The sequence below is a fragment of the Nanorana parkeri genome, unplaced genomic scaffold (assembly GCF_000935625.1).
Source record: "Nanorana parkeri isolate BGI_ZX_2015 unplaced genomic scaffold, ASM93562v1 scaffold358, whole genome shotgun sequence".
NCBI classification, from domain to species: Eukaryota; Metazoa; Chordata; class Amphibia; order Anura; family Dicroglossidae; genus Nanorana; species Nanorana parkeri.
The window spans coordinates 159,923-179,486 of record NW_017306626.1 but is presented as its reverse complement, the minus strand read 5'-3'; the positions used below and the strand labels follow the sequence as shown (position 1 = coordinate 179,486).

The 19,564-nt window shown below is 42.3% G+C and overlaps 1 protein-coding gene across 1 annotated transcript in view; it reads left to right on the top strand.

The window, feature by feature from the left end:
• Nucleotides 1-19,564, top strand: part of TMEM192 (transmembrane protein 192) — a 61,147-nt gene that overhangs the window by 15,588 nt on the left and 25,995 nt on the right. The window contains exons 3-4 of the mRNA XM_018558779.1: nt 7,513-7,659; nt 11,673-11,931. Of these exons, the coding sequence (XP_018414281.1) occupies nt 7,513-7,659; nt 11,673-11,931 (406 nt within the window). The remainder of the gene's footprint in view (nt 1-7,512; nt 7,660-11,672; nt 11,932-19,564) is intronic.

Sequence of the window (19,564 nt, the reverse complement as noted above, 5' to 3'; positions counted from 1 at the left end):
GGGGTGTAACGCTGACAGGGGTAACACTCCCTCACTGTATTCAAAAACAAAAAAGTTTGGCTTCATTTCTATTTTTTATTGTCTTTTTGAATATAATTGCATTGTTTTGCTTGATGTGTGTTTGTATTCTTACTTGGTACTCTGTATATGTTGTTAAAGGTTATTCTGTATACATAAATACAATCGATTCTTAAGTGAGTTGGATTTACAATGCTACTCTGGTGGTTCAATAGCTAACAGTGTTTTAATATGCAAGAAAAGTTGATGTTTCCAGTCTGGCATGTTTCCTGCTCGGGTACTTGATCACAAATTGCGTGCCCTTGAAAACTAGTTCAGGCGGTCAGTGCTGGATTTGGCAGTTATAACAAGATTATGCAAAGATCTCCTCCACAGGTCAGAAAGGACATTCTGGATTTCAGTTTGTTCAGTGAGTATGTACATCAGTGGTGGAATTATTGGGGATCCAGGGGCGACCATACTTTGTTCTTAGTCTGAACTGTGGGCTTGTGCCCAGAAAAGGACTAGTCATCAGAATTGTCAGTAGGCAGCTGACCTTTTGATTTACCATGCTGTGTTCCACACTGTTTCTGTCTAGAGGTGGCCATCTTGGCAGATGCTGGACTTTGCTTTCTTGTGTCAGAAAGCAAAGAAAATAATTATATCACATATTTGTACCTAACCCCTCACTTAGTTTGAATAAAATAAAAAAAATGAGGAAAAAAACTAGAAGAAAACACTTTTTTCACAAGTTTTGATTATTATTATTTTTTTTTAGAATTTTTTTATATTAATTATAGTATAAAAAATATATTTATATATAATTTATATTTTCCTAATTTTGTTTTACACTTTATTTTAATTTTTTTACACTTTGTAAAAAAAATAAAAATAAAATAAAAAAACTTTTTTTTTTTTTGTCAGTTTATATCAAGCAATCACTATGACAGCTTGATAAATTAACTTTTTTATTTTATTTTTGGCTATTAGGCTGATCCAAACTTAGGAACAGCTAATAATAACCTTAGAGACTGATCCTGACTTTAGTCAGATTCAGATCTCACTAAAAGCTCTTTGATCGTGCCTAGACGATCAGAAATGATACATTTCACTCAAAAGATATACATTGTATCCTTTCAGTGAAATGTATCTAAACATCGGGCTCTCGAGCTGTCAAAACAAATAGCAGAGAGGTGAGGTGAGTCACTGCTGCCTCTCTGCTATTTTGAGCTGTCAAATACGGGATCGCAAATTGCGGTCCTCTATTTGCATGTAACGGCTTCATTCTTTCATTAATGAAAGGAAGAAGCTTTTACAAAAAGCTTAATTATTTCATTAATTAATGCCTCAATACTGAGACATTAATGAATGACTGTTAAATGCTGAGAATCAGCAAATACCGGCATTACAAAGCCTGATATAACTCGTCACGTACAGTGTACGTGGCCAGTCATATAGGCACAAAGTGACAAGACGTACACTGTACGTCTCCCGTCACGAAGGGGTTAAAGAAGCAGCAGGAAAGGTGCAGAAATCACAGACCCACAGAATAGATGCAGGGAGATGCATACAGTGCAGATACTTCAAGTGAACCCCAACCCATTAAAGTATTTACATATTCTAAACAAGCAATAATAACATTTCCCTTTGTAGCTACCAGCATTGTGGAGAAATTTGTCTTTAAAATTCATATCAGAGGCACTAAAATCAGAACTCCTTTTCACTTTATTTTCCATAGAAGCCGAATCTTGCCAGCCTGCCAACCGTCTAAGCAAACAGTAGGTGCTGTAATCTGCTAGGAATAGACTGAAACGCAACATTCATGTTGTGATATTTGAGGATGATTTACTTCACAGTGCATACAGCTAGATGGCAGTCCATGATGGCTTGTTTGGATGTTTTGAAACTCATTTACTACTTTAATCGTTTCATTTTATTTTGAATCCACGTCCACTTAAAGGCTAACGCCACTTTTTAGACCGTGTTCCCTGTAACACCCACCTGCACCTGGAGCTGGGGGAAAACAATGCTAGTGCCTGTGTACTGCACGTGTGACATACTCATTGCGGTTGCAGTGCTCTGCAGGCCTTTATATCAGTGTTGGTTCATTTACTATCAGGGTTATTCAGAAAAGGGTGAAAAGTTCGGAGAATACAGGGGAAGTGAACAATCTAGGACAACATAGCTGAACTGGGAAGTGAGCTGAATTAGAGAATGTTTCTGCAATTTAACCTTGCAATGCTTGGGGTAGCCCCACTGCAAGGATTCATTTTTCAAAATACTGGAGTTCTTCTTTAAAAGACAAACTGCAATGGTTTGGGGCCGATTCTATTTTATTTCTTAAATTGTTTTTAAAGGAGAACTATGGGGTTAAGTCTTTTCACCATAGTTCTCCTTAGGGTAACGGGAGGACACAAACTAGCGTCCTCCCATCACCCTAGGCTCAGTATACCGCGAGCTGTAGCTCGCGGTATACTGAGACGCCGCAGTATACCCTGAGCAGCTGCTCGCGGTATACTAAGATGCCGCAGCTGAAGCAGATCCCGGCAATTGTGCCGGGATCTGCCCAGCTGTGTGACTGACAGCTGGCTCTGCCTATCTAGAGGCAGAGCCAGCTGTACCCCCCTCCCCCGTCCGTTCCGCCAGTCAGCGCTGAGAGCCGTGACAGGATCTAGAGGTGAGTGAACGCTGGTATGTGTTCGCTCACCTCCCGATCTACTGAGCTGACCTGTGACAGTCTCAAGGCCGTGACACACTGCTTTGGCTGAAGTTGAAATTGTTCATCTCGGCACGCTCAGCTCCGCGCGCTCTCGCAAGCTCCGCGCTGCTTCGCGTGCAGTGTGTCACGGCCTTCATTGTCTTAGGTCGGCTAGAGCTATGAGGTGAGTGAAAAGCACTCACCTGTCACGTCTGTCAAGCGCCACAGTGCAATACTTGAATAGTCACTTATAAGCAGGTATTAGTATAACTTTCTGTTGAATGGTAATCACAGGTAGGAGACAGGTGATACTTGCGGTTTTGGAATTCAGTGGGGAAGGTTTCACAGAACCATGTGTGAGGCAGCAGTCTCTAGGGTAATCCTTGGGGAGACCGGCGAAGATGCCTTGGGCTGGTTGTCCTCGGCGGGTGAGTAGTAGGTGGGGTAGTCCGTTTGGTTAGTCTGCTGCTGCAGGGTATGAATCTTCAGCGTTCACTGTAACCAACAGTAGGACGCCGAAGATTCGTTTGCTCGCGGCTTAAGTAGGGTTCTGCGCATGCGCCGGGGGAGTGGAGATACGAGCGTGGACTGCGCATGCGCGGCACTGTCCTCGGGAGAGAAACGAAGGGATTCTCTTACATCACCTCATAGTTCTCCTTTAAGTTTTCAAAATTATGTTTTAAATCTTTTCATTATTGTAAGTTTGTAAAACTTGCTTTACAAATAAACTTTTGATACACGGCAAAGAATTCCCAGAGCAGTAGAGGTTAAAGAGCACAGCCGTACGTCTCTGCCTACAGTACAAGTAAAAAAGATTGTGAAGATGTGAATAATCTTCTGATTGTGTAAGGGCCGGTTCATACAATAGCATTGCGATAAAGCCACAATATCTGCACGCTGCAGGCACGATATCACACACCACAATGCTCCGCATGCTAAGTACCGTGGTACATTGCGTTGCCATTTATTCTGAATGGCACCCCAATGTAGCTCCTGATGGCTGTGCACTGCAACGCATGGTAACGCAATAGTGTCCGCGGTGGTGCTGTGAAAAAAAAAATATTGCATGCATTCTTCTTTTTCAACGCAGTGCACGCAAATATGGTATTGGGAGGTACATTGGGGTGGCAATCGGAATGAATGGCAATGTAGCGTGCGGCATATTGCACTGCACTTTAGCGTGCAGAGATACTGTGCCTTTAGCGCATTGCTATAGTGTGAACTGTGTATAATTTATAATCCTATTTGTATGAGAGGGCAGCCATATCTGCTGGTTTTATACACAGGCCTTGTATATAATGTTTCAGGGCTGCAACAACTAATCAATAAAATTAATAATAAACAATAATGAGAATCGTTATTATTGATTAGTTGATTCCCATTTGTTGGTTTTGACCACACCATACCCAAACGCTATTGCACACGCTCACTTTCTCCTTCAGTTCCCTCCTCTGCTGATTAACAGCAGGCAGCGGGCGGATGCACTAGCCAGCCTGCTATTGGCTATTTGAAATTGCAATAGCCAATGGCAGGCTGGCTATTGAACACACCCACTGCCTGCTGTGTTTACAATTCAGCTGCCTCTGCAGGCAGCTGTCATTCCCTGGCTGAAGCTGTTCAAGCCATGTGTGCTTGAGTAGCTCAATTGAAGTGGAAAAGTGACACTAGGGGTCTGATAGACCCCATTTATTTCAATAGCACCTTAAACACGCCTCCCGCTTGCAGTGCAATCGCCTGCATTGGAAGGTGCGGTACCGCAATGCCGTGCGTCCCTATGTGATGTGATTGCAAAAAATTGTGCATGCAGTTTTATTCTGAAGTAAACTTTGTTTGTAACCAGTAGCGGAACAATCACCATAGCGACCCATGTGGCCACTATGGGGCCCGTGGCACAGGGAGGCCCAACCAGGACATTCTCCTGATGCTGTGCGGGCTGCCTTAGATGCTATGGCATGTCAGCCTCCTAGCTGTGACTGGCGGCTGTGAGGAGGAACGCGCCGCTGTTTACATCGCTGACCATCTGTCAGTGATGTGAGCAGCGGCGCATTCCTCCTCAGAGCCGTTGCTGAGTCAGTGACAGCCAGCAGCAGCAGCTGCGGAGGAGGTGGCTGGGCCTGGCGTTGGCAGCGATGGAGGAGGTGGAGCCCGCAAGCGACTGTGGAGGAGGAGGCAGACAGAGGATTGTGGCTGACAGGTAAGAGGGTTTGACCAGCCCACCTGAGACCCTGCAGAGCCCACCGTAGAAAGTCTATGGTGGGCTCCGCAGGCTCACTCTCAGGTGGGCTGTTTGGGTTATTAGGTGGGCGTAACTAGAAATCACAGGGCCCCATACAAAATTTTGCTATGGGGCCCTGGGATTTCTAGTTAAGCCCCTGTCTGTAACACTCCATTTGTGTATTTTTTTAAAGATGGTATTTAAATTTTTTTTTTTTTAGCTGATTAAAAATGATCAGCCAACTAATCGATTATGAAAATAATCATTAGTTTAGGGCTGCAAAAACTAATCGATTACATCGATTATAGTTTCCCCTTTTAAGTTGCATTAGTGAAATAAATGAACTTTGCACGATATTCTAATCGAGTTTCAACTGTATATATAAAACAAAAATGGGAGTATTTCAGTATGCAATAATACCTTTCATACTGCAATACTCCATTTTTGTTTTTTTTACATCTTGTCTACTGGACTAATACGGCTTACCCATTTAAATTTTGTGTCTGTCTGTCTGTCTATCTAGAAAGGTAATTTTCAGTTTCGGACTGACGAATGTTGCAGCAGGAGGTGTGTTGCGGTGCCATTAATTCAATGCAGCCCAAATGCACCTCTTGTCCGCAGTGTGATTGCCCGCACTGGAATGCGCGGTACAGCAATGCCCTGCGTTCCAGTGCAGTGCGATTGCAAACAATGTGCATATCATTTTATTCTGAAGTAAACTTTGTCTGTAAAGCTGCAATTGTGTATTTTATTTTAAATAAATTACGGTATTTAAAAAAAAATTCTATCCGATTAATCGAAGGTAATAATCGGCTAACTAATCGGTTATGAAAATAATCGTTAGCTGCAGCTCTACATTAGTTGCAGCCCTAATAACGTTTTCTGTATTACTGTGACTGTTCCTGTGTTCAGTGGGAACACTACAGTTCCAGTTTTGGACTTCCATACATTGAATGCTTTTTATTAAGTCTGTGACAAACTATAATAGACTAGGACAAGCAAATATGAGGAGGAGATCTATAGTACTTAGTGAATTGAGGCTTAAAGGTATGAATTCAGCCTAAAAAAAAAGTCTTCCAAGGAAATTTCTACTGGTTTGTATTGTTGGGTTTACGACTGCATCTCACCCCCTTTCATATGGAAGCAAAATGCTGACCTCTACTGGTAACAATGTAGACTACATAGGAGCCTACTGAGCCTTGTTTCTCAGGAATGTTGTTTTAAGGGTTTTTATGTCATAAAGAGAGCATTCATGTTTATTAATGAGTTTTTATTGTTATCTGTATCTCTGCGGTGTAGTTTCACCCTCTCTCTATGTCCTAGTGACCACTGTTGCTGGGACTGAACCTAAGGGAAATCCAGAATTTTGAGTTGTCACCAGGATAGCATTGTAGGGGAAACTTTTCCAGTGAGGACACTTGTTCTGGTGGCAGCTGTCTAAAGCTGAGTACACATGGATAGATTTTTTCCATTCAGCCTCTGACACGCTAACAGTGTGGATGGATGAATCTCCCGCTCTGTCCTTAGCATCCTGACAGCGGCGCCTGCAGCTGATTGGTAAACACTTTGCGGACCAAATTCGAGCATTTTTTACGCATTAAACATTTGCCAACCTTTTTCTGTGTAGATTACCTTGTGCTTGAGCCCTAAAAAGTGTGAGCTGCAGCAGTGGTCTTCATTGACCCTCCACCCTGCATTGTCTCCAGTGGTCTTCTCTCGTTCATGCAAAGCTGGCACTTCCAGGTAACAAATAAAACCAATATCCAGAACATTCTATGACTGTCTGAGCTAAAATCAAAGTCTAGTAAATTTACTTTAATTTGAGTTCTCTCTGATCCATTGCTGCCAAATGTCGCTCAGCTCCTCACAAGTGGGATGGGTGTGTTTACTCACCGTGCTGTGCCACCTCTGTGCTCTCTATCTGCAGTCAGAATAAAACTGGCCATACACCAATTGAGTTTTGTAATTTGGAATATTCGTTTGGCGTTCTAATAGTTAACGGGGTCAAATCGATGATTGTTTTTCAACGTAGTATGAAATAAATCAATGGAGCAGGATGGAGGCTTTTTGTCAGGTGAACAACCTTCTAACCGTGAATGAGGTTTTCATTCTGGGAACTCCATTCTTTTCCAAAATCGAACGTTAAAAACCAAATGCAATTTCGAACGACGTCCGTCAAGTCTCTGATGACATGGAATGTTCTGATGGGATTATTTTATATGAACGTTCATACTAAAGTCTACCAGTATTGCCAGCTTTAACCTACCATGGCAGCTTTTAAGGTGACTGGTACCTGGAAGAATTGTCTTTAATCTGGCATTTTGATACATCAGGCTATCTGTGTGCGAGTCCTCTGTGTATGTGAAATACATCTCCAGCATTTTAAAGAAAAGTTGTTCCTCAGGGGTACCCCAGATTACTGAGAAAAGGAAGTGGAGCGGATATATATATTTGAGGCCCTAACCAAGTAGCTGGGTTCCCTTTTTTGCATTTCAATGTTTTATCTCCAAATGTGACCGCAGTGATCTGCTCATGTATACTAAAATCAAATTATTGTTAAATCATTTATATGACCTCTAGCTATGTGCTCGTTCTTTTTCAGAGTTCTGGAGAGCTTACACAGAGTGCAGACGACGATTGCCTCCTAGATGCCCCTCTTTTACCTTCTCAGAAGCTTCAGTCTGAGATCCGACGTACATTTCTCCCAGTACCTACTGTCTGTGTGTGCATTGTTCTACTACTGCTGCAGGTAAGAAATTGTTACAAAAACACAGTGACCTGCTAACAACGGCTAACAATCCCCTATATGATGGCACAGACACACTGACAGGTCCTCTTTATGGAGACATTAGGGGTCTCGAAGACCCCTATTGTCACCTGGGGACCCCCAAAGAAGCTGATGAAGCAGAGATCTGCTTCATCAGCTTCTTCTCTGGCTATAGCAGCCAGAGAAATGACAGCTGACTGCGGAAGTGATGTAATACACATCACTTCTGCATTCAGATGGCGGAGGGAGATCAGCAAGGGGGAAGATGCTGATCTCCCTCCCATCTTCCTCCTCACTGCAGGCCTGCAGGCAGCACATACAAGCGATCAGACGGCTATAGAGCCGCCGATCACTTGTATGTGAAACAGCCGGTAACGGCTGTTTCCATTCAACTGTTTTTTTCTGCCCGTGCGCACTCGAGCAGGAAAAAAAAAGCTGTTTAATTACGGCGACCCGCTGATAGGAGCTTGCCGTCCGTTTTTTTACAAGGGCAGACGGCAAGTGGTTAAAAACAATTTAAAACACTCTGTACACTGTGGGGTGTATTTTATAAATTGTTGAAGATCATTTTGTCCTGCAAGACTGCATGTATATTCGTTCTCTGTGAATGGAGCAAAGACGAATGTTACTACATTTGACCTGGAAAGAAAATATACTATCAGGAAAACACCACATTACAGCCACTAGATGGAGCTGAGGATAAAATGAAATAAATACTCATTTGCATGCTCCTCAGCTCCATCTGCTGCCCATAATGTGGTATTTTTATGATGTTTTCCTCAGCATGTGGGCAATATAATGTATCTTGAGTGGTCACTGTGGGCAGTGTCTCTCGATTTCGTCTGGTGTTAAATAATCAGTCAGCCCTCTTTGTCATTTGATGCAGGACTGATTATAATAGATTGATAGTAAGGAGGAAACTATGTGAGAACATATGCATGAATATACAGTATGTGAAGGGCATGTGGGACAAGTACCAAATAAAAAACAAATCATTTGGTGGCTGTCTTCAATGCTGTCGTATGATAAATAATGTTTCTATATGGCCTCAGCACTGCAACTGTCTGATGGACAATGCTAAGAAGCTGGGAAGCATACCATGTTATGACCATGTCAGCAGGCTTAGGGTCACCATACGCATTACATTTTGACTGTACAATCTTTATACAATCAAGTTTAGATTTACCAAAACTATGTAATATGAGGACCTACCTAATCTACCAAAACAGACAGGCCCTCACACTACATAGTTGTTGGTAGATCTAAAGGAGATTATACAGTCAGATTGCAATGCATGTGGTCAGTCCTACTGTATTTGTTTTCCAAATTGGACAAATGATTTGATAGAAACAAAGCGGAGATTCAACCTGTCAATTTGTCCCGTGACCGTTATCAGTGAAAGAAAATCACACATTTTGGGGTGTCATCAGAACAGGATGGGAAATCTTCCAATGGGGACACTAGTTCTGGTGATCCTGCTGACCACCAGGGATGTTCCTCCCTTAAGCTGGCCATACACTTTGCGATTATCGTTCGATTCATTTTGTGCCCTCATCGAACCGTCGTCCGTGTTCCGCTCGAATACCCCATAAAGCACAGACCAATGTGGATTTTGATTATCGTTTATTAGCAATACTAACTGACCGGATTTTGTCGATCGACAGAACGGATTTTCGTTTGCATATGTGCAGTGTTCATGTTGCAATTTTTTTTCTTATGAAAACGCCACTAATCCATCAATTTTTACTCAATTTGAAAAAGGTTTTCCAGCCTGACCGATCGAGGAAATTCAGCCAGTTGTACAGTAATTCCGATCGTTTATGTCCCACCAACTGGCCGATTATCGTACCAAAACCTGATTGTGTTAGATTTCCGACTGATATTCGCTAGGTGTATGGGGCACCTTTTAGTAGGGATTTTATCGCACTTCCTGTTCTTCCAAAGTTAGGGAAGGTTCACACCATTTTCCAGACCAGATCTGGAATGCAGTGCATTGCGGTTTGCCGCGTTTTTGCCACATTCTGCGTTTGGAAATGTTTTTTTTTTAGCTTAAAATGGTCTTACCGGTGCGTTCCAGTGCGTTTTTATTGTTTTTTATGCGTTCCAGTGCATTCCAGACCAGACAAAATAAGACGAGCAGTATTTTTCTGGTCTGGGCTGGAACGCCCAGACCAGAAATAGTATAGGGATACATTAGGATGCATTTTGGGTCCAGAAACGGTCTGGAGATTATCCGGACATGATGTGACTGGGCCCTTAAACCCTCCATTGTTTTTGCATATATCTACTGCTAGCAAGCAGTAGATATATGCAAAAAGTGTAAAAAAAAAAAAAAACCCGCTTTAAAAGCGGTTTAAACGTACCTGTGTCTTCCCCGCGCGCTCCCGTTCAAAAATGTGAAAATTCTTGGGCGGCCGCAAAGGATCTTGGGGCGGGAGCATGCGCAGTTTACATTTTTTGCCCGGGAGACGAGCAGAGACGCAAGGTAAGTCTATGGACGCGTGCACCCGCATGCAGACAACGCGGGGCAGGAAGTGCCAGCAAGCACAGAGGAGTCAGCGCTGGATCGGAGACCCGCAGCAGCGCTGGAGGGACAGATGAAAACGACAGGAAGAACAAGATCGGATTAAGAAACATCATTTAAGGGAAGTGCTGACATTAACATTGGGGGGAGGGGAAAAAAAATCTTTGACTTTAATGTCACTTTAATGGAAATCTCCCCAATGAGACACTGATGGCAAAAAAAAACTAAAAGTTTTGGCTTCAGTTCAGATGGGACACTGCAGGCTCCGAATTGCGGCCAGTCTTATGGATGGGATGGAAAACTTAGTTTGTGGTGTACAGTGAAGAATACATAGTGGTAGCTCTCTTACTGGTTATCCCTTAACCCTTAGGAGAACTATGGGGAAAACCACTGACCCCATAGTTCTCCTAAGGGTCACGGGAGGACACAAACTAGCGTCCTCCCATGACCCAAAGCTCAGTATACCGTGAGCTACAGCTTGCGGTATCCTGAGACCGCCGAAGCCGGGACAGATACCGACATTACTGTCGAGATCCACCCAGCTGCTTGATTGACAGCTGGCTCTGCCTATCTAGAGGCACAGCCACTTGTACCCGCCCCCTCCCCCGTCCTTTCCGCCAGTCAGCGCTGGAGGATCGTACAGGGGAGGGGGGGGGGGAATCCCTGCAGGGAGCTGTGAGTGACAGTCATGGCTCTCTGCAGGGACAGGATTGAGAAGTGAGCGAGCGACGTTATGTGTTCGCTCACTTCCAGATCCATTAAGCCGACCTGTGGCACACGTCAGCTCGAACTATGAGGATGAGTGATTTTCACTCACCTCATAGTTCTCCTTTAACAGTCATGCACAAGTGAACACATTAAAAGAGTTAGTGAAAGAAAGGCCCCTGGTTTCTGTTTCTTGCTAAAGTGCATAGTTGCTAAAGTGTATAGTTGACAGTGGCATAGCCAGAACTGCTGACGCATTTCGGCTAAGAAAGCCTTAATCCATCGCTAGGTCTTTGTATCCAAAATGCTTTATTGGTCCTGACGATGCCAATGTCCGCTGTCTGTGTATTTAAATAATAATCAGAAACAAGAAACCTTTGTTGGACTCCAGCCCATTTGTTTCACTGATTTGGATTGGAACAGGAAGTGAACAGGAACCCAGCTGTAGATCCGGCACTCCATAGCATCACGTTGCAGAGAGGTGTCTTTTATTGGAGGTAAAAGAGATCATTGGAAGCAGTGTGTAGACACTTCTCATCTCAACATTTTAAGCTGCTCAGAACTGAGGAACCAATAGAGCTTTCCGTCCTGCACGTAGTCTTTCAGACAACTCATTCTGAATGTCTGTTTTAAGAGATCAGCCAATAGGCATAGTAGCAGCTCTAACAGCTTCAGACGGCAGGTTGTGTAAATAGGCTTTGTGCTGCACTACTATAAATATTTGTGTTTTCTAATTTAACGTGCAGAATTCTTCTTCTTTCCCCAGGTAGCCTTTGTAGCTTTGACGGCTGTCTCTGGTTATTTTTGCTTGCTGCACGGTGATGAGGATGAATGCAAGACATACACTGATCCCTTTAGACTGACTACAATTGTGATCATGTGTAAAGTCATACTGTGGTTGCTGCACGTGGTCAATGAGCGATTTGTCCAGTACCATCATGCCAAAGCAAGAAACCGGGGATATCTTAAACTGTACCGCTCCACAAGGAATCTCAAGACAATGCCACTAATTATACACTCTACAGGTATTGTGCACTATCCACTTTCTTCCAGCAGATTTTTAGATTGCATAAAAAACAGTTTTCAATGTTAAATATCATGCACAGGGAGGTTTCACCTTATTAATAGCATTATGTAGACTGCTATTACTGCTGAGTCACTAACTTGGAATAATTGATTGAAATCAAGAGTTCTTTTTTACTTGCCGCATGCTTTTTTAAAAATATTTTAAAATTAAAACAAAATCCAAACCCACATGGCCCTGTGTGAAAAGTGTTTGCCCCCCCCCCCCTGTTAAAACATAACTTAACTCTGGTTTATCACACCTGAGTTCAATTTCTCCAGCCACACCCAGGTCTGATTACTGCCACACCTGTTCGCAATCAAGAAATCACTTAAATAAGACTTGACTGACAAAGTGAAGTAGACCAAAAGATCCTCAAAAGCTACACATCATGCCGAGATCCAAAGAAATCCGGGAACAAATGAGAAAGAAAGTAACTGAGATCTATCAGTCTGGAAAAGGTTATAAAGCCATTTCTAAAGCTTTGGGACTCCAGCGAACCACAGTGAGAGCCATTATCCACAAATGGCAAAAACATGGAACAGTGGTGAACCTTCCCAGGAGTTGGCGGCCAACCAAAATTACCCCAACAGCGCAGCGACGACTCATCCAAGTGGTCACAAAAGACCCCACAACAACATCCAAAGAACTGCAGGCCTCACTTGCCTCAGTTCAGGTCAGTGTTCATGAATCCACCATAAGAAAGAGACTGGGCAAAAATGGCCTGCATGGCAGAGTTCCAAGACGAAAACCGCTGCTGAGCAAAAAGAACATAAAAGCTCGTCCCTGTTATGCCAGAAAACATCTTGATGATCCCCAAGACTTTTGGGAAAAAAATCTGTGGACTGACGAGACAAAAGTTGAACTTTTTGGAAGGTGTGTGTCCCATTTACATCTGGCGTAAGAGTAACACCGCATACCAACAGTAAAATATGGTGGTGGTAGTGTGATGGTCTGGGGCTGTTTTGCTGCTTCAGGACCTGGAAAACTTTCTGTGATAAATGGAACCATGAATTCTGCTGTCTACCAAAAAATGCTGAAGGATAATGTACGGCCATCTGTTCGTGACCTCAAGCTGAAGCAAACTTGGGTTCTGCAACAGGACAACGATCCAAAACACAGCAGCAAGTCCACCTCTGAATGGCTGAAGAAAAACAAAATGAAGACTTTGGAGTGGCCTAGTAAAAGTCCTGACCTAAATCCTATTGAGATGCTGTGGCATGACCTTAAAAAGGCGGTTCATGCTCGAAAACCTTCCAATGTGGCTGAATTACAACAATTCTGCAAAGATGAAATTCATGTATAGCGCTGTAACAGACTCATTGCAAGTTATCGCAAACGTTTGATTGCAGTTCTTGCTGCTACGGGTGGGCCAACCAGTTATTAGGTTTAGGCGGCAAACACTTTTTCACACAGGGCCATGTGGGTTTGGATTTTGTTTTCCCTTAATAATAAAACCTCTTTTTTAAAAACTGCATGTTGTGTTTACTTGTGTTATCTTTGACTAATATTTAAATTTGTTTGATGATCTGAAACATTAAAGTGTGACAAACGTGCAAAACAATGAAAAATCAGGAAGGGGGCCAACACTTTTTCACACAACTGTGTGTGTATATATACATACAGTATAATTATATAAATATATATATGTAAACCATGTAGCAGCAAAGATAAAGGTTTTGTTTTTGTTGGTGACATTCAAACCATACCACAAGGGGGCACCACAGCTACACAATGTGAGAGGTTCATGTTTTGTGATATAATATTGAAGAGGTTTTCTTACCAGGTTGTTTTATATTTTTGTTATTGTAATAATACGAACTATTGAGATGCAATAATTCATATTTTTTCCAATTTTTTGTTGATAAAACTGCTTGACAGTATCAAATAAATAAATAACAGTTGAAAGGTTAATCAAAACAGAGCAATCACATTAACCACTTTCTGTCCGGGGCATTTTCTTACTATTTGCGCACACATGATTAAAATATACAAAAATTTATATTTTAATCATGTGTGCGCAAATAGTAAGAAAATAGTAAGAAATAGTAAGAAAATATACAAAAATGTATATTTTAATCATGTGTGCGCAAATAGTAAGAAAATGCCCCGAAAATAGAAAATAGTAAGAAAATTTTTCGAGATATATATATAATATCTCGAAAAATCCACTAAACCCATTGCTATCACATAGGAGGATAACAAGCACCCTATGTAATAGCAGATAAGGTGTGACAGGTCCTCTTTAATAAGACATCAGGGGTCTTTCAGACACCAACTGGGTTATTCACAAAAGTGAACAATCTAGTACAACAAAGCTGAATCTGAGAATTTTTCCAAATCGGCTATGTTGGCCTAGATTGTTCACTTCTCCTGCCTTCTCTAAACTCTTCCCCCTTTTGTGAATAAACCTGCTAATGTCACCTAGGGACCCCAAAGAAGCTGATGAAGCAGAGATTTGCTTCCCCAGCTTTATCTCCTGGCTCCAAGAGCCGGAGACTGTAAGAATGACACCGGAAGTGATGTAATAAACATAATAAACTGTAAGCCGCTGAATCTCTCTCCAATCATTGCGGGGAGACCCGCTGAGCCACTCCCGGGCGCCGCACGAGGACAGCGGTGCCCGGGGAAGCCAAAGGCGCCACGCTGTATAAACGACCTGGCGCCTGTACTGGCGCCGGATCGATTGTACATTAACAGCAATTGCCTGCTGTTAAAAGCCGTACCAGCAGCCGTGTTCTTGTTATAACCACTTCTGCGGGCCGCCGTCTATAGACGTATTACGGCCCGGAAGTGGTTAAAGGAGAACTATGAGGTGAGTGAAAATCACTCATCCTCATGGTTCGAGCCCACGTGTGACAATGAACTGTCACGTCGCCTCAATAGATCGGGAAGTGAGCGAACACATACCATCGCTCGCTCACTTCTCGATCATCTCCCTGCAGTCAGTCACTGATCCCCGCAGGGAATTCTCCCTGCTCCGATCCTCCAGCACCGACTTGAGGAACGGGGGAGGGGGCGGGCACAACTGTCTCTGCCTCTAGATAGGCAGAGCCAGCTGTCACTTACTGGGTGGATCTCGACAGTGGATCTCGACTCGGCTGTGGCGGTCTCAGTATACCACGAGCTGTAGCTCGCGATCTACTGAGCTTTGGATCACGGGAGGACACAAATTGGCGTCCTCCCGTGACCCAAAGCTCAGTATATCGCGAGCTTACCCCATAGTTCTCTTTTAAATATTATTAACATTGTACATAGCAGAGAGGACTATAGTTAGAGATATGCAGTAAAATAAAATCTATTCAGATCATTCCAGAGATCTGATGGCAGGAGAAAGAAAATAAAAGGGCGACAGCAGTGACTACTTTTCAGTTATTATTGCTCCTACTAGTAAAAGATATGTATTTATCAGTCATTAGTTGAGTGGCCTAATTTTCATCAGATCCCCAGTAATTTGGAGCATTGCTTTTATCACTAAAACCCTGGAAGATTTTCTGTAGTTTTTAGTGCAAAGTATGTGAGAGAGTTAGAGGGATGAATATTTATAGCACCCAACCACGTCATTGTCTCAAAATATAGCGCTGGCTAATATCAGTGGTGTTTAGCTAGTGAATTTCCTTAATAAAATTAACCTCCAGTTGTGTGGAGCGGAGAAGGGTTAGATCTTTCATCAGGGTTTTAGTGTTGTCTGTGCCCTTGCTGAGAAGATTTTCCCCTCACTTTCTGTCCTGATGACACTCAGGGCTTACTGTTTTCTCTCTCTTTCTCTCTTTCTCTCTCTCTCTCTCTCTCTCTCTCTCTCTTTCCTTTGGAGAATTCACAAAAAGCTGAGAGTCACTGTCTCCCTAATGGTGTGTGGTAACTCTGCAACTGATTTCAGTACACCTTTCTTTAATCCTGAATGGGTGCCTTGGTGCATATCAAGTACTTCAAACATAATGTCATCAGTCTTCCTTAACCCCTTGAGGATCCTTTCGCTGTCAAGGGCTTTTTTTTTATTTTTTGCACACATAACCTGCAAATATTTTATATTTTCTGAAAGCCAATACCCCCTAGCATAAAATGGTGGCAGTTGCAAATTTTTATGGTGCACAATATTAGCCCAACTCCTTATCAAACCCCAACATTTGTGAAATGCACAGGTAAATTTAGTGCCCCAAAGCAAAATATAATACCCATTTGTTTTTGTAAAATATAAAAGATGAGGTTACAACGAGTAAATATTCAATTAAAAATTTTGTGCATCTGTGAAGCGGCGACAAAATCCAGTACCCCAAAAAGTCCTAAGACTACCCTTTAAAAGCCCCTAAAGGTCAAATGTTTCGAGATACGCACAGATGTTTTCGCACGAAGGCGCACCCGACGCGTGTTTATATAAATACACGCATGCTCATGGGGGACTTTAAAAAAAATGTTTTATATTATTTTTACGTTTATTTTATTTAATAGTTTCAGAGCCAGCTGTCATTCACGCAGCTGGGTGGATCCAGACATAATTGTCGTGATTGGCTTCAGCTGCGACGTCTCAGTATAGATATACTGAGCCTAGGGTGACGGGAGGACGCTAGTTTGTGTCCTCCTGTTACCCTAAGGAGAACTATGGGGAAAAACCCTAACCCCATAGTTCTCCTTTAATTGCTAGCACATAGGGGGGCTTCAAAGCCCCCCATGTGATAGCAGATTGGCACTGACCGGTCCTCTAAGAGGTGATACTGGGTGTCCAAAAGACACCTAGTATCTCCTTTCCACTCTAAGCTGTTGAGGTGCAGATCCCACTTCAATAGCTTATTGCTGAGCTTCAGGGACCGAAAGTGATGCAATCCACGTCGCTCCTGGTCCCATAAGGCGGGGAGGAGATCGGTGAACAAGAGTTTGCCACTCTTCTCCCCAGCTTCCCACTGGCTGGAACTTTACCGGCCCATGGAAGCAACCTGGTGGCAGCTGAGTTGCAAGAATCTCTTCCATTGTAAACAGGCACACTGCCAATGACGTACTATGTACATCACTGGTCGCTAAAGGGTTACAGGGGAATTTTACCCCTTCTTGATTTTAGTTTGTAGGCTCCTCTTACCTTGTCCGTTGGGTAAAAAAATATACTCCAATGCTAAGTGAATCCAGCAATGCCTGGTGTAGTCCACTGCTGCATGCTGGGTCTCATGTGGCCAAGTTCCTTTACCATGTCATCGGGAGCCTGCTGCCTCCTCAGCTGTGTGTTTGGTGGCCCAAAGTCTTCTGAGATTTGTGACATTAGTATTCCAGGAGACTGTGGGTAGCACAGCCATGTCATTCTTGCTTGGGTGAGAAAACCAGGAACTAAGAGATGGCCTAAATAAAAACAAAAAAAAACTATTAGCTATTCTAAAAAAGGAAGGGGGGGGGGGTTGTAGTGATTTCATATAAAGTTACAATTAAAAAAGGGTGTGAAAGTCTGCTTTAACATCTGTTGAGACCAGTAACCAACTACACAGGGAGTGCATTCTTTTCACTCAGATGGTCAAGTCATAAAATTGCATTGTGAGAATAGGGTAATGAACCATAACCACTGCAGTCCAGGAAGAAGAGCCTGGGTATGTTGCCATATACTGCACATATACAACCACAAATTATAAACCAGGTTTATAAGTAACAAGGTTTTTGTTAACATTAAGGAACATCAATAAGATTATTCACACCACACTGTTCTTTTATAAATGTATCTAAATAAACATTGCAGAAGACTATACTGTACATTCCCTTTAGGAACAAACATTCTCAAAAAGAGAAGTCAGTAACAGTGGCCTATTAGTGACAGGTGCACTTTAAGTCCAGCAGCGTAGGTGAATAAAGGTCACAGTCTAAATATAATGCCCAGTCCAACATAAAAAAAATCTTGTTCAACAAGTCCAGTCATTTCAGAATGCCGTAATATCTATTCAGTATTTTTCCTCTGCCGTTGCACTGATTTGTTTCTTCTTATGAATGATGAATTGCTTCTACATGCAAATAACAAAAAGTATAAATTTCACTTACAATGAGCGGTGCAATCTTTCAGAATCGGGTTCTGGAAAATGTTCTTCCTTGGTGATTTAGTGGCTCCGTCTTTTTGTTTATCACCTATATTTCTGAGTGGAAAGCGTGTCCTGCAGTAAATGAGGCTGTGGAGGAAACCCAGAGCTGGTCCGTAATTAATCCTGCTTTCTTATTATGACTGGGAGCCTATGTGGGTGCTTTCATTGCCAGGAATGCTTTTCTTTACAGTTGTATGTCTGATGCTTTGGAATTTTACACTTGTATCTACCCTCAGTGCACTTTGATTGAGAAGTTTTGTTATATTACTCTTCTTATCTGTCAGTGAGGTCCCAGATTCCAATCTGGTACAATCTTTCTACTAGGAGATGGCAATTGCTTCAGTTTTTCACCTTTTTTCAGGCAAGTCCAAACATTAAGATATGACTTCTTTATTGTATTTGTGTAGGCATTTTTTGTGAAGCGGAACTCTAGGCAAACGGCTCAACACACAGTTGAATACATGTTTTCTGTTTTATACCAAAGAAACCTCACCAGTATGCTGAAATGTTACAGCCTGACCATGAAATCATTCTGGAAAATGAAGACTAGCCAAGTCACAGAATGCCTTTTCTACCACCATACGGGAAACTAAACTTTGCAGAAATTATAACCATATGCAGAATATGGGCTGTCCTCACCCAAGCTACTCACAGCTGTCCATGCTTCAAGACTGGTTTGGTATCAGACCAATCCACTGGAAAAAGGGAGAAATCAGCCAGCATGTCCACCTCACAATCCACAAAAGGGGTGTGAAAATAAAAATTAAAAAAAATCTACTTGTCCAAGGACTAGAATCTACGCACTTGTGATGCAAAAAATGATCTTAACCAAAACTGTATTTAACAGTGCTAATTTGCAAGGGAAATTCAGAATACATGACACAGGGCAGCACTGGGCAGCAGTATGGGGTACAGATAGTACACCCTTACTGGCGGGGGAAAGGACTGTTCGCCGAAAGATAAGTATAGCCGGGAGGTGGGGGTTTGGGAGAGACGGGGGCCAGATTTTGGGGGGGCAGATTTGAGCAGGTAATTCCATTTTCCCAAATTACTTTGTAAAGTGAACTTACCCTTTAATGCTCATTGTGTGTGTTTTGAGAGCGATGCTGCCCCACTACCACAATATGTTACACATTGGAATGGGGGCAGCGCTCAGCGCACACACACAATGCCTTACACGTGCGTTTATTCCCATGCAGATGGTGGGAGCATTGTGGTTGGTTTTAATTTTTTTTTATTTACTTTAATTTTCTTTTACTTGTTATTTATCTTATCTTTATGTTTACATTTTTATTTTCTTTACTTTATTACATTTAAAAAAATGTCTTTTTTACTTTTTAAACATTTTCATTTAGTTATTATTTTTTACTTTTTTACACTTTTTTTTTAATTAAAATTTTTTTCACTTAACTTTATTGCTATCACACAAGAGCTAACAATTGCCATGTGTGTTTAGCATTCTGAGGTGACAGGTTCTCTTTGTGGAACCTGTCACCTCCAATACAGGAGTTCTAGCACAATCTCCTGTGACAACTGAGATTGGAAGGC